Source organism: Spinacia oleracea, chromosome 2, assembly GCF_020520425.1.
Source record: "Spinacia oleracea cultivar Varoflay chromosome 2, BTI_SOV_V1, whole genome shotgun sequence".
NCBI classification, from domain to species: Eukaryota; Viridiplantae; Streptophyta; class Magnoliopsida; order Caryophyllales; family Amaranthaceae; genus Spinacia; species Spinacia oleracea.
The window spans coordinates 87,325,205-87,339,708 of NC_079488.1; the positions used below are offsets into that span (position 1 = coordinate 87,325,205).

Sequence of the window (14,504 nt, forward strand, 5' to 3'; positions counted from 1 at the left end):
TTATTAAAGATAACTTTATCTGTAAGATAGTAACTATTTGAATTTATACACAAAATTATTCACTTTTTATATATACCAACTCTTCACATTTAGTGGTCACCCTTCTTTTCAAATAGTAACTCTATATAAAATATAGTTACTATTTTGATAATATAGTAACTTTCGTTATGCAATCATATGACTTACAAATTTATAAGAGTAACTATATTTGAAGAAAGGTAACTATTTCATTCAAATAGAAACTATATTTAAAATAAGTAAATTGAACAATATTACACAAATACTGCAAAAGTTATAATTACTCTCATATATCAAACAATTAAAAACCATTGAGAGTAACTATATCAAACTTAGAATTAATTGTACATTCTAAGTAGTAATTCGACTACATACAAACACAAAAAATTAAATTGTTTTTTCAGCAATAATTATTAACCACGTGAAGCACCTCGTCCACGTGCCTTCCCGCGTCTGCCTCCTCGGGTGCGTCTCCCGCCTTTGCCACGTCCTTTCCCTTCAACATTGACATCTGTCTCAGCTTCATCTTCTGTTTCAACATGTTTGGATTTCCTTGCTGAACTATTTCTTGCAACAATTTCAATTTTTGAAGCATCATTCATGTATTTCTGCGTCAACTCTTCCCTTTGTTTAATTAGGGCATCCAAAACATCTTGTTTCCTGTATTTCCTGAATGCAACCATTCGTTTCAGATATTCATCTCTGTAACAATTCAAATCTGACAACACAATGGTGCCACAAATACAAGCCCTGAGAAACTTCCTGAAATCTTTCTGCAAATATTTGAGCAGTAACTATTAGAATAAAAACAGTAACTATGATAACAAAACAATAACTATAAAGAATGAAAAGAAAAATATGAATAACATTAATTATTTTTAACACAAAAACTTACATCTGCCAAGGGATCAAAGTCAAAAATCCCAACACCATCTTGTACCGTTTCAACACCATGAAAAACCATCATAAACATCATCAAATAGACACAACAGTCTTTGTCATAAGCACCTCGCTTCCAATTACCACCGACCGGGATAAATTTGAAGCTTTTAATATCTTCATGATGAATGTTATCCATATTTTTCAGTAGTTTTTCCAATGAAGAACACTGTACAAAACATATAGTAAGTATTATCAACATATAGTAACCTTTGAAATCATATAGTAACTATTACCAACATATAGTAAGAATTAAAATCATAGAGTAACTATTAAAAGGAAAATTTGGTAATATTAATCCAACCTTTTGCCGGTTTTCTTTTATTAATCCCACCTACGACATATTTTTTAATAATCTCACCTTTACTACCCAACGACTTTTATTGGGCTTAAGTGACCGATAAACTTGTGAAAAATCATCGAGATGGTGATGAATTGATTATGATGACGGAATATATCGAGAGAGAGTATTTCCACGTAGGGACATATTACCGCCTATAATAGGTTTATGACGTGTTGGGCCCAATAAAAATCGTTGGGTGGTAAAGGTGGGATTATTAAAAAATATGTCGTAGGTGGGCTTAATAAAATAAAATCGGCCAAAGGTTGGATTAATATTACCAAATTTTCCCTATTAAAATCATATAGTAACTATTACCAGTTGGTTAAAAATCATATAGTAACTATTAAAATCATATAGTAACCATTAAAATCATATAGTAACTATTAAAATCATATAGTAACTATTAGAATCATATAGGAACCATTAAAATCATATAGTAACCATTACCAACATATAGTAACCTTTGGAATCATATAGTAACTATTTTATAAAGATAGTAACTATTTTAAAAACATAGTTACTGTTTTAAACAAATAGTAACCTTGTCAAAAATATAGTTCCTCTAAAAAAGAAAGACTAATATAAAGGTAACTATAACATTTATAGAGTAACTACAACAACAAAAAAGGTAACTATAAAAAAACTTACCAAGACAGAATAAGCTTTCTTCCTTTGTTCCATCTCTTTTGGTTCCAGAAGCATATTATCAAAGAAATAGACACTTTTGTCTTTCATACTAATGACAAACAGGTAATAATGCTTCGGGTCTTCAATCAGAACAGGAGCAAAAATCTATATAAAAAAAGAAAAACAACAGATTACAACTACAAGAAAGGAGACAAAAAAAAAAAGATAATATGGTTATATAAAGAAAATATAAATCATACCATATTACAATCTTTCAACGATTGAACTCCATTTACATCTTTCACACCATAATTAAGACAAACACACAATTCAGACAAGATTTTTTCATTGCCTGGTTTCTCAATCAAATCAGCAACATATTTCTGCAAATCAATATTAAAAGAAAAATTAAACAAAGGCCAAAAAAATTTAAAATAATTAACATTTTATATTATTAAAAATATAACTTACACAATATGTGCCACCTAAAAACAGCTTCTGAGGAGAACCGGCAGGATTCCTTTCATTTTCATTCAATAAAAAAGCCCAAGCTTCAATATGAATCAAAAGAATATCAAATGTGGAAGGAAGGGTCCACATGTCATCTCTTCCTACCGCAATAAAATGATTGTATTCTATAACTTTATCACTGAAAAACATAAAAAAGAAACAATAAATATGTCAGAAGAATTATAAAGGTTACTATAATAAATAAAAGGTAACAATAGAATATAAAAGGTAAATATAGTAAACAAAAGGATACTATAGTATACAAATAGTAACTATATTATATGAAAGGTTACTATAAAGTTAGGGCAACAACTTCACTTTTAAGAAAGGTAACTATATTATATGAAAGGTAACTATATTATATGAAGGGTTACTATAAATAATGAAAAGTAACTATATTATATGAAAGGTAACTACATTATATGAAAGGTAACTATATTATATGAAAGGTAAATATAATATATGAAAGGTAACTATAATATATGAAAGGTATCTATTTTATATGAAAGGTAACTATATTATTTGAAAGGTAACTATAAATTATTAAATGAGAAAACTTCTACTTACTCAGTCAAAATACCCTCTCCATCAGTCAGAGCAGCAAAGTCCACAACTTCTTGAACAAATGCTGGAAGATGCCTCATTAAATCTTCAAATGCTATCATAAACGGAGACATAAACATCACATTTTCCTCTATGCCATAGACACTGACATTCACTCTTGATACAGCATGGTTGTTAATGATGCATTTTTGAAATGCAACCCACACGCGCTCATATTCTTCTATTTCTTCATCATCATCCTCCGTAATTTCTTTAGCTTTGCTTTTCAAAGAATCAAGAACTGCATTTATTTGAGTGTCAGGATCAACTTCTCGAATAATTGCTTCGGTAGATGTTGTTGCATCAACAACAGCAGCTGTAACAACTGCAGGCTCAGTTGGAACAACGACAGAAGGTTGAGGGGCAGCAGTAACAACTGGATTGTTACTTGAACCAAAAATGTCATCCCAACCATTTGGTAGATTCTTCACCAATTGATGAATCTCCACCAACTCATCAACCATCTTTTGATAAGTGGAATTTTCCAAAATATCATCGCCATGGTTCTGCGAAGGCATTGAAGCCTTTAATTTGAACAGCTCTTCAGCATGGATGGCTGAAACTACATCCAGATCTCTCTTCATCAACAACCACTGACCATGAAAATCCTAATAACAAAATACATAAATTTAAATATGGAACATAATATGAAAATTTAACTAAAAATACAAAAAATATTATAAGAAAAGGTATCTATAGTATATAAAGATAACTGTATAAAAGTTAACTATAGTATATGAAAAGTAACTATAGAATATAAAAGATAACTATAGAAAATAAAAGATAACTATAGTAAATAAAAGGTAACTATAGTATATAAAAGATATCTATAGTATACACAAGATAACTATAGTACATAAAACATATAGTAACTATTTATACCATATAGTAACTGTTTAAAACATATAGTTACTATTTATCAAAACAAAGTAATGGTAACTTAGTGTATGAAAGATAACTATAGTACATAAAAGATAACTATAGAATATAAAAGATAACTATATATACCTACATTTACTAAACCAAAGATAATGATAACAATAGTGTATAAAAGATAACTATAGCATATAAAAAATAACTATACTATATATTGACAAATATATCAATAATAAAGTAAACTTACATCAGTGGCTTTAGAGAAAATTTCTTCATCTGTAGGATGAGAATTAGGGATTTCAAACTGAAGAATCCTAGGACGCCGACTTGGAAGTCGACGCCCAACATAGGGCTGTTCAGCTCTTCCCCCACTGCTGCCAGCTTCATTTTCTTTCGAAATAGATTTGATTTGGGTCAAATCTATTTGACCATCAACAAAAACAAACTTTTTGGAAATTGGATACTTCTCCTTCTCCAATATACCAGAACCATATAATGCACTCATATTGGCATTTTCAGCATGAATCCGATCGGTTACCATCTTCGATGTCCAATGCTGAATAAGAGGTAATTGATCAGGAATACCACTGGAATTCCTAAACTTAATCCTCTGAAAATACACAAGTTGCAAAAACACAACACAGCCTCCAAATGTCTTTTGATCTTTGCCTTTCAATAAACAATTTTTAAATTTCACTGTTTCCTCACATAATACGTCAAGAACGTATTTACACCAATTGTATTTGGGAATCATTTTAGGATCTTCCAAAGCCTTAGCCAATCTCAAATCTACAGTCCTATTGGCTGTTGGAGTAAAAAATGTAGAGAAAGCAACAAAAACAAATAATTGTTTAAACAGATCACCACCATCTGTCAACAATTTAATCTTGTCCTCGAGCAACCTTATAGGAATTTGAGCATTGACCTCTTCAAAACCGAACTCTTTTCTCCAGTTGATCTTCAAATCAAAATCAGGATTAGTGGAATTGCGCCCACGTTTAACCCCTTCAACCTCCAACTCAGAAAGGGGGAGCATAAACAAATCGTACACATCATAATCAGTGATTTCAAATTGCTTGGAATCACTGATTGTAAACAGAGAACTCACACCATCAAAGCACTTGATGCACCAGTACATCATTTGAGTGTTTTTTCGACTTAATTGAAGGCCTAACAATCCTCCAAACCCTATCTCTTGAACAGCTGCCTTTTGATCAGGAGAGAAGTCTTTAATTAATTTACACAATGATCCTCCTGAACATTGTGTATCAAAATTAAACCTGAAAAAAATGAATAATGAAAGTAAGTCAGCTTTATATATCATATAGTAACTATTTAGAACACATAGTAACTGTTTAAAACATGTAGTAACTATTAGAAACATATAGTAACTATTTAGAAAATATAGTAACTATTTAAAACATATAGTAACCTTTCAAATAATATAGTAACTATACTACACATAGTACACATAGAACCTATTTATAACATATAGTAACTATTTAGAAGATATAGTAACTGTTTAAAACATAAAGTAACTATTTAGAACATATAGTAACCTTTGATATAGTCACTATTGTAAACATAGTACACATAGAACCTATTTAGAACATATAGTAACTGTTTAAAACATATAGTAACCTTTGGAATCATATAGTAACTATTGTAAACATAGTACACATAGAACCTATTTAGAACATATTTAAAAACATATAGTAACTATTTAAAACATATAGTAACCTTTGGAATCATATAGTAACTATTTAAAACATGTAGTAACCTTAGGAATCATATAGTAACTGTTTACAACATATAGTAACTGTTTACAACATATAGTAACTATTTAAAAAAATATAGTAACTATTTAGAACATAGTAACTATTTTGAACATATAGTAACTATTTAGAACAATTAACTAAATTAAACTAACACTTAAACGATAGGCAGGCCATCAGCGCCAACTTCTTTAAAACTTGTGAATGAAGTTGATGAGATTCAGGCTGTGGAACGTCAACCAGAGAAGAATTTTGTAAAACTAGTTGATTAGGTTGTTCTTCTTCAATTGGTTCTTTTTCAGGTACAAGCTCAATTGCTTTTGATTTCGGATTGCCAGCCTTTTTGTACTTCTTTATAGACACAGATTCCTTAGCAACTGAAACAAAACAATTATAAAACAAAATATTACTATATAGTAACCATTACAATCACATAGTAACCAATAAAATCATATAGTAACCTTTCAAATAATATAATAAATACATAAACATAAAGTATCCATTTAAATCAGATAGTAACTATTTATTAGACATAGTAACTGTTTAATTTTATAATAACATTTAAGAAAGATAGTAACTATTTATAACACATAGTTACTGTTTTAAAGTTATATTTACTTTCTAAAAACGATAGTAACTATTTATAACACATAGTTCCTATTTTAAAGTTTATTTACTTTCTAAAAACACAGTAACTATTTATAACACATATTTACTGTTTTAAAGTTATATTTACTTTCTAAAAAAGATAGTAACTAATTATAACACATAGTTACTATTTTAAAGTTAATTTACTTTCTAAAAAGACAGTAACTATTTTAAAAACATAGTTACTGTTTTAGAAATATAGTAACCTTTTAAAAATATAATTACTCTGAAAAACTACGAACAAACCAGTCACTAATAAAAACACTTAAAAACTTCGTAACATAAAATAAAAAGTAACTATATCTTTGAAACAGTAACTTCAAACAAAAACCACAAACATTTCAATAATTCAAAATCAAACAAAAATAAGTTCGAATTACTAGAAATTTCTTCAGAAACAGCAAATAAAAGGTAACTATATCTTTGAAACAGTAACTGCATGAAACACTAAACCTAATTTCAGCAAAAACCACAAACATTTCAATAATTCAAAATCAAACAAAAAATAAGTTCGAATTAACAGGAATTTCTTCAGAAACAACAAATAAAAGGTAACTATATCTTTGAAACAGTAACTGCATGAAACACTAAACCTAATTTCAGGAAAAACCACAAACATTTCAATACTTCAAAATCAAACAAAAAATAAGTTCGAATTACCAGGAATTTCTTCAGAAACAGCATTTGGCCTTCTTCCTCGCCTTCGAGGAGCTTCAACAGCCATTTCAGCGACGGAATTGTCGAATTCAAGTTTCTTCGCTGCCGGTTTCTTCGCTGCCGGATTCTTCGGTGCCGCTTTCTTCACCATTTTTTAGAAAAAAGAAGATCGGAAGAGTAATTTGATGCAAATGGATGAAAATAATCACTGAAATTAAATTTGAAATGGAGAGAGAAATTCAGAGAGAAGTTCGAAAGCAGTTTAGAGAGAGAAGTTGAGTGAGAAGTTCAAAAGCCGGGAAAAAGGAAATTAAAAAAAAACATATATATAATTAGGAAAGCACGTGGAAGTTACACGCAACTTCTCGCACGCAACAACGCAAAGACTATAATACCCTAGTCCATAGCATGGACCAGGTTTACTATAGTGTAAATGATATATATATATATATATATATTGTTAGGTTATGATACATATGACAATTCATAAATCATGCGGAAAAACCATAAAGCCAGGAAAACATATTATTTACACATAATCATTTAGCATAGTTTAGATGCATACTCTTTGTTGCGTGCCTTCCCTAGCTGCGCCCGAACCGAACAAGAACAAGTCTTTAGGACTCCAAGTGTCGTCCCTCCGTAGATAGTCCACAGCACGTCCGGATCCGCCTTAAGATTGACCAACTAGAATCGCCCTTAAGGTACTATTAATTTCGGCACTTTATAGGCAATTGTGTAATTGAATTTTGCTCTCAAAAACTCACTTTGAATACTTGAATTCTCGATGTAAATATGTGACCCTAGGCACCTATTTATAGAGTTATGGAAAAGGATTTGGAATCCTATTAGGATACTAATTTATTTAATTATAATCCTACTAGGACTCTAATTAAATAAACTAAATCTTTTAGGATTAGATTTAATCATATGACAAATCCCGGTAGCTTTAGGATTCGAGTAGCACACAAACACACACGCACGCACGCACAGCAGCCCACGAGGGGCGCTATGCGCGCGCGCGCAGCCCGCGAGCTCGCAGCCCACTGCCGCAAGCCCACACGCTGCCGCAGCCTTGGCGCGCGCTGGGCCTGCCTTGCGGTGGGCCTGGCGCAGCCTTGGCTGGTGCGTTTGTGGCGCGCTGGCTTGCTGGGCGATGGCCTGGCTTCGTGCTGGGCCTTCGTCCGGCAGGCCTCGTCCGATGCTTATTCGTACGATACGCTTCCGATTAAATTCCCGGTTCCGGAATTCATTTCCGATACGAACAATATTTAATATTTCCGATTCCGGAATTAATTTTCCGATTCCGATAATATTTCCAATTCTGACAATATTTCCGTTTCCGGCAATATTTCCGATTCCGGCAATATTTCCATTTCCGATAATATTTTCCGATACGTACCATGTTTCCGTTTCCGGCAACATCTACGACTTGGATAATATTTATATTTCCGATACGATCCATATTTCCGTTTCCGGCAATATCATCGTTTCCGGAGTATTCATTTCTTGCCTGTGACGATCTCAGCTCCCACTGAAACCAAGATCCGTCGATTCCGAATATCCATAGATGGAGTATTTAATGCCATTAAATACTTGATCCGTTTACGTACTATTTGTGTGACCCTACGGGTTCAGTCAAGAGTAAGCTGTGGATTAATATCATTAATTCCACTTGAACTGAAGCGGCCTCTAGCTAGGCATTCAGCTCACTTGATCTCACTGAATTATTAACTTGTTAATTAATACTGAACCGCATTTATTAGACTTAACATTGAATGCATACTTGGACCAAGGGCATTATTTCCTTCAGTCTCCCACTTGTCCTTAGGGACAAGTGTGCATTTCCTAATTCCTTTGTCGCTCGATGCTTGCTCTTGAACATAAGGTAAGAGTTGTCATCCTTATTATGTCAAGAGGTGTTCCTCGGTTTCAGAGTTCAACTGATCAAATAAACAGATAATCATAGCCTATGATTCATCCGAGCACGGCCATGCATTTCACAGTTTCTAGCTCTCCGAGTGGCCTTGTACAACTTTTAAGCATCTCATCCCGATTTATGGGAGGACAATCCCAATCTTGCGATCTTGAGATTAGACTTTTTTTGATAGGTGATTACCTGAGCGTTGCCTTTATAGCCTCCTTTTACGGTGCGACGGTTGGTCAACGTCAAAGCAACCAGTTCTCAAAGAAGTAATCTCAAATCACTCAGGTATTGAGGATTTAGTGTCTAATAATTTTAATGAAATTTACTTATGACAGATTTTCATCTCTTACAGTAAAGTTTCATAGGTCTTGTCCGATACTAGTCTTCCCAAAGTAAGTATCTATGCAAATGATTATGACATTGCCATGTCCACATAGTTCAAGAAACAGAACTACTAGTCATCTTGCATTCTAGTCGTCTAACGTTTTCTATGCGTCCAATTTTATAGAAAACTCCGACTAGGGACCATTTTCCACCTTTGACATTCAAGTTCACTTGATAGACATTTCTTAGTCACAGGACTGGTCCTGACAGTCTATCTTGAATATATTGTCAAATTGAAGGGACTCATCATTTAATAAACCACAAATTAAATGGAAAAATGAATTCTTTTCATTTATTGTGAATGATTAACCAATAATGTTTTACAAAGATTTAAACTCTAAAACTTTAAAACATTAAACAGGGACATCAAAGCCATTCTCCAATATGCTTGATTCCCATAGCTGCAGTGTGCGAGTTGTGCTTCGCCTGCGGCAGAGGTTTAGTCAATGGATCTGATATGTTGTCATCAGTTCCAATTTTGCTTATCTCGACTTCTTTTCTTTCAACGAACTCTCGTAGAAGGTGAAATCTACGAAGTACATGCTTGACTCTCTGGAGGTGTCTAGGCTCCTTTGCCTGTGCAATAGCTCCGTTATTATCACAATACAGGGCTATTGGTCCTATAATGGAGGGGACTACACCAAGTTCACCTATGAACTTCCTTAGCCATATAGCTTCCTTTTCTGCTTCATGTGCAGCAATGTACTCCGCTTCAGTTGTAGAATCCGCAATGGTGCTTTGCTTAGCACTTTTCCAGCTTACTACTCCTCCGTTGAGGCAGAAGACAAACCCAGACTGTGATCTGAAATCATCTTTGTCGGTTTGGAAATTTGCGTCCGTATAGCCTTTAACAATTAATTCATCATCTCCACCATAGACCAGGAAGTCATCTTTGTGCCTTTTCAGGTACTTCAGAATATTCTTGGCAGCAGTCCAATGCGCCTCTCCTGGGTCTGACTGGTATCTGCTCGTAGCACTGAGTGCGTACGCAACATCCGGGCGTGTACATATCATAGCATACATTATTGAACCAATCAATGATGCATATGGAATCCCATTCATTCGTCTACGCTCATCAAGTGTTTTTGGGCACTGATTCTTGCTTAGAGTCATTCCATGAGACATGGGTAGGTAGCCTCGCTTGGAGTCCGCCATCTTGAACCTATAAAGCACCTTATTGATATAAGTGCTTTGACTAAGTCCAATCATCCTTTTAGATCTATCTCTGTAAATCTTGATGCCCAATATGTACTGTGCTTCTCCTAGATCTTTCGTCGAAAAACATTTCCCAAGCCAAATCTTGACAGAGTTCAACATAGGAATGTCATTTCCGATAAGTAATATGTCGTCGACATATAATACTAGGAAAGCAATTTTCCTCCCACTGACCTTCTTGTATACACAAGATTCGTCTACGTTCTTGATGAAACCAAAGTCACTGACTGCTTCATCAAAATGTATATTCCAGCTCCTGGGTGCCTGCTTCAATCCGTAGATTGACTTCTTTAGCTTGCATACCTTTTTAGAATTCTTTGGATCCTCAAAACCTTCAATCTGTGTCATAAACACAGTTTCTGTTAAAACGCCGTTTAAGAAAGCAGTTTTGACATCCATCTGCCATATTTCGTAATCGTAATATGCAGCGATTGCTAACATTATCCGAATAGACTTTAGCATTGCAACTGGTGAAAAGGTTTCATCGTAATCCACACCGTGGACTTGCCTGTAACCTTTTGCAACCAATCTAGCTTTGAAAACTTCAAGTTTCCCATCTTTGTCCTTTTTCAGTTTGAAAACCCATTTGCTTCCAATGGCTTGGTAGCCATCTGGCAAATCGACCAAATCCCATACTTGGTTTTCAGACATGGAGTCTAATTAAAATTGCATGGCTTCTTGCCATTGCTTGGAGCTAGGGCTCGTCATAGCTTGTTTGTAAGTCGCAGGTTCATCACTTTCAAGTAATAGAACGTCATAGCTCTCGTTCGTCAAAATACCTAAGTACCTTTCCGGTTGAGATCTATATCTTTGCGATCTACGCGGGGTAACATTTCTAGATTGACCATGATTCTCACCAGATTCTTCTAAAGGTCTCTGAGTTTCAACTTGAATGTCATCTTGAGCATTCTCTAGAGTTTGTTGTTCGACTCGAATTTCTTCGAGGTCTACTTTTCTCCCACTTGTCATTTTGGAAATGTGATCTTTCTCCAAAAAGACACCATCTCGAGCAACAAACACCTTGTTCTCAGATGTATTGTAGAAGTAATACCCCTTTGTTTCCTTTGGATAGCCCACAAGGATACATTTGTCAGATTTCGGATGAAGTTTGTCTGAAATTAATCGTTTGACGTATACTTCACATCCCCAAATCTTTAGAAAAGACACATTTGGAGGCTTTCCAAACCATAATTCGTATGGAGTCTTTTCGACAGCTTTAGACGGAGCTCTATTTATAGTGAGTGCAGCTGTATTTAGTGCATTCCCCAAAATTCTAATGGAAGTTCGGCCTGACCCATCATTGACCTGACCATGTCTAGCAAGGTTCTGTTCCTCCGTTCCGACACACCGTTCCATTGTGGTGTTCCAGGAGGAGTCAATTCTGATAGAATTCCACATTCTTTCAGATGGTCATCAAATTCATAGCTCAGATATTCACCGCCTCTATCAGACCGCAGTGCCTTAATCTTCTTGCCTAATTGATTCTCTACTTCACTCTGAAATTCCTTGAATTTGTCAAAGGATTCAGACTTATGCTTCATTAGGTAGACATAACCATATCTACTGAAGTCATCAGTGAAAGTGATAAAGTAGCTGAAACCACCTCTAGCATTTGTACTCATTGGTCCACATACATCTGTATGGATTAAACCCAATAGTTCATTTGCTCTTTCTCCAACTTTAGAGAAAGGTTGCTATGTCATTTTGCCAAGTAAACATGATTCGCATTTACCATAATCCTCTAAGTCAAATGGTTCTAGAATTCCTTCCTTTTGAAGTCTTTCTAAGCGTTTCAAGTTTATATGGCCTAATCGACAATGCCACAGATAGGTGAGATCTGAATCATCCTTTTTGGCCTTTTTGGTATTTATGTTATATACTTGTTTGTCGTGATCTAATAAATAAAGTCCATTGACTAATCTAGCAGATCCATAAAACATCTCTTTAAAATAAAATGAACAACTATTGTCTTTTATTAAAAAGGAAAATCCCTTAGCATCTAAGCAAGAAACAGAAATGATGTTTTTAATAAGACTTGGAACATGGAAACATTCTTCCTGTTCCAAAACTAGCCTAGAGGGCAACGACAAATAATAAGTTCCTACAGCTAATGCAGCAATCCGTGCTCCATTTCCCACTCGTAGGTCGACTTCACCCTTGCTTAACCTTCTACTTCTTCTTAGTCCCTGCGAATTGGAACATAAGTGTGAGCCACAACCTGTATCTAATACCCAAGAAGTTGAATTAGCAAGTATACAGTCTATAGCGAAAATACCTGAAGATGGAACGACTGATCCGTTCTTCTGATCTTCCTTAAGCTTCAAGCAATCTCTCTTCCAATGCCCCTTCTTCTTGCAGTAGAAGCATTCGGATTCAGAAGTGGGTTGACTGACCTTCCTCTTTACAGATTTGGCGCCAGTTTGCTTAGTTGGGCTGGCCTTGTTGCCACCTTTCTTAGCATTCCTCTTCTTTCCAGATTTCTTGAACTTGCCCCCACGCACCATAAGCACATCCTGCTTATCACTTTTGAGCGTCTTTTCAGCGGTCTTCAGCATACCGTGAAGCTCAGTGAGCGTTTTGTCCAGACTATTCATACTGTAGTTCAGTTTGAACTGATCATACCCGCTATGAAGAGAATGGAGGATGGTGTCTATAGCCATTTCCTGAGAAAATTGTTGATCCAGCCGACTCATATTCTCAATGAGTCCAATCATTTTGAGAACATGTGGACTTACGGGCTCGCCTTTCTTAAGCTTGGTCTCAAGAATTTGCCTATGAGTCTCGAATCTTTCGACTCGAGCCAGATCTTGGAACATGTTCTTCAACTCACTGATGATTGTGAAAGCATCTGAGTTGATGAACATTTTCTGCAGATCCGCACTCATGGTGGCGAGCATTAGACATTTCACATCCTTGTTGGCATTAATCCAACGATTGAGGGCTGCCTGAGTGACCCCGTCGCCTGCGGCTTCGGGCATCGCCTCTTCTAGGACATACTCCTTTTCTTCCTGCATAAGAACTATTTGCAAGTTCCTTTGCCAGTTAAGGAAGTTCTTCCCGTTCAACTTCTCCTTTTCGAGAATTGATCGAATGTTGAATGAATTGTTATTTGCCATATTTAAAACTACAATTGAAAAGAATAAACAAATAAATAACCATTCACAGTTTCTCTTAATAAACTTAAATTCTAGCATACATGCATAATTCAATGTTTATTAAGCATTTTATTCAAGTTATGTGTTCCGGCAGGTGTGAATAAAATGATTCCAAGATCCTAAAATCATTGAAGAACTAAGCACAGTTTGTCGACTTAATCCTAAAACATCTTAGGTAAGCAAAAGCCTTTTGCTAATAGTCTAGAAACTATTCTTGGTTGATAGGTACGTCTAAGAACTTATTAGGTAAACCTATCGATTTTGCTACGACATAAAAGGACTCCTTACTTATATCGTTGAGTTTCACCAAAACTAACATGTACTCACAATTATTTGTGTACCTTGCCCCTTTAGGACCAATAAGTAACACCTCGCTGAGCGAAAACTATTACTAGATTGATGTAAAGGATATCCAAGCAAGTGTATATTTTGGCATGGCACCTTTTAACTCAATTTTTTAAGTTTGGAACTTAAGGCTCTTACTATGTTGGTTAGATTTTAAGTGAACTAAAATCCTTAATCATGCAACATAATCAAGCTTTTGATCTCATGCATTTTAAGACATATTTTAAAACTATAAATAACTTAAAACATGCATAAGATAAATGTGATCTAGTATGGCCCGACTTCATCTTGAAGCTTTAACTTCAAAGTCCGTCTTGAAAATCTCCGTGGGAGGCACCATTTTCTTCAAATAGGATAAGCTATAATTAAAACTAATTACAACTATTTGATGGTACGCAGACCATATTTGAATTGAAAAACAACTTTGGTACTTTAGACCAATTACATTCAAATTAATGGTACGCAGACCATATTTTACTAGT

The 14,504-nt window shown here is 34.5% G+C and overlaps 1 protein-coding gene across 1 annotated transcript; it reads right to left on the minus strand.

The window, feature by feature from the left end:
- Positions 1–431: 431 nt before the first annotated feature.
- LOC130467613 (uncharacterized) lies at positions 432–7,408 on the minus strand. Its single transcript, XM_056836169.1, has 9 exons — positions 7,000–7,408; positions 5,879–6,068; positions 4,164–5,196; positions 3,005–3,648; positions 2,399–2,576; positions 2,188–2,310; positions 1,949–2,092; positions 914–1,126; positions 432–791 (listed from the first exon to the last, which is right to left on the minus strand). Exons 1-9 carry the CDS (start codon positions 7,145–7,147, stop codon positions 432–434), a joined length of 3,033 nt encoding a protein of 1,010 aa, XP_056692147.1. The 5' UTR covers positions 7,148–7,408.
- Between the last annotated feature and the right edge of the window lie 7,096 nt (positions 7,409–14,504).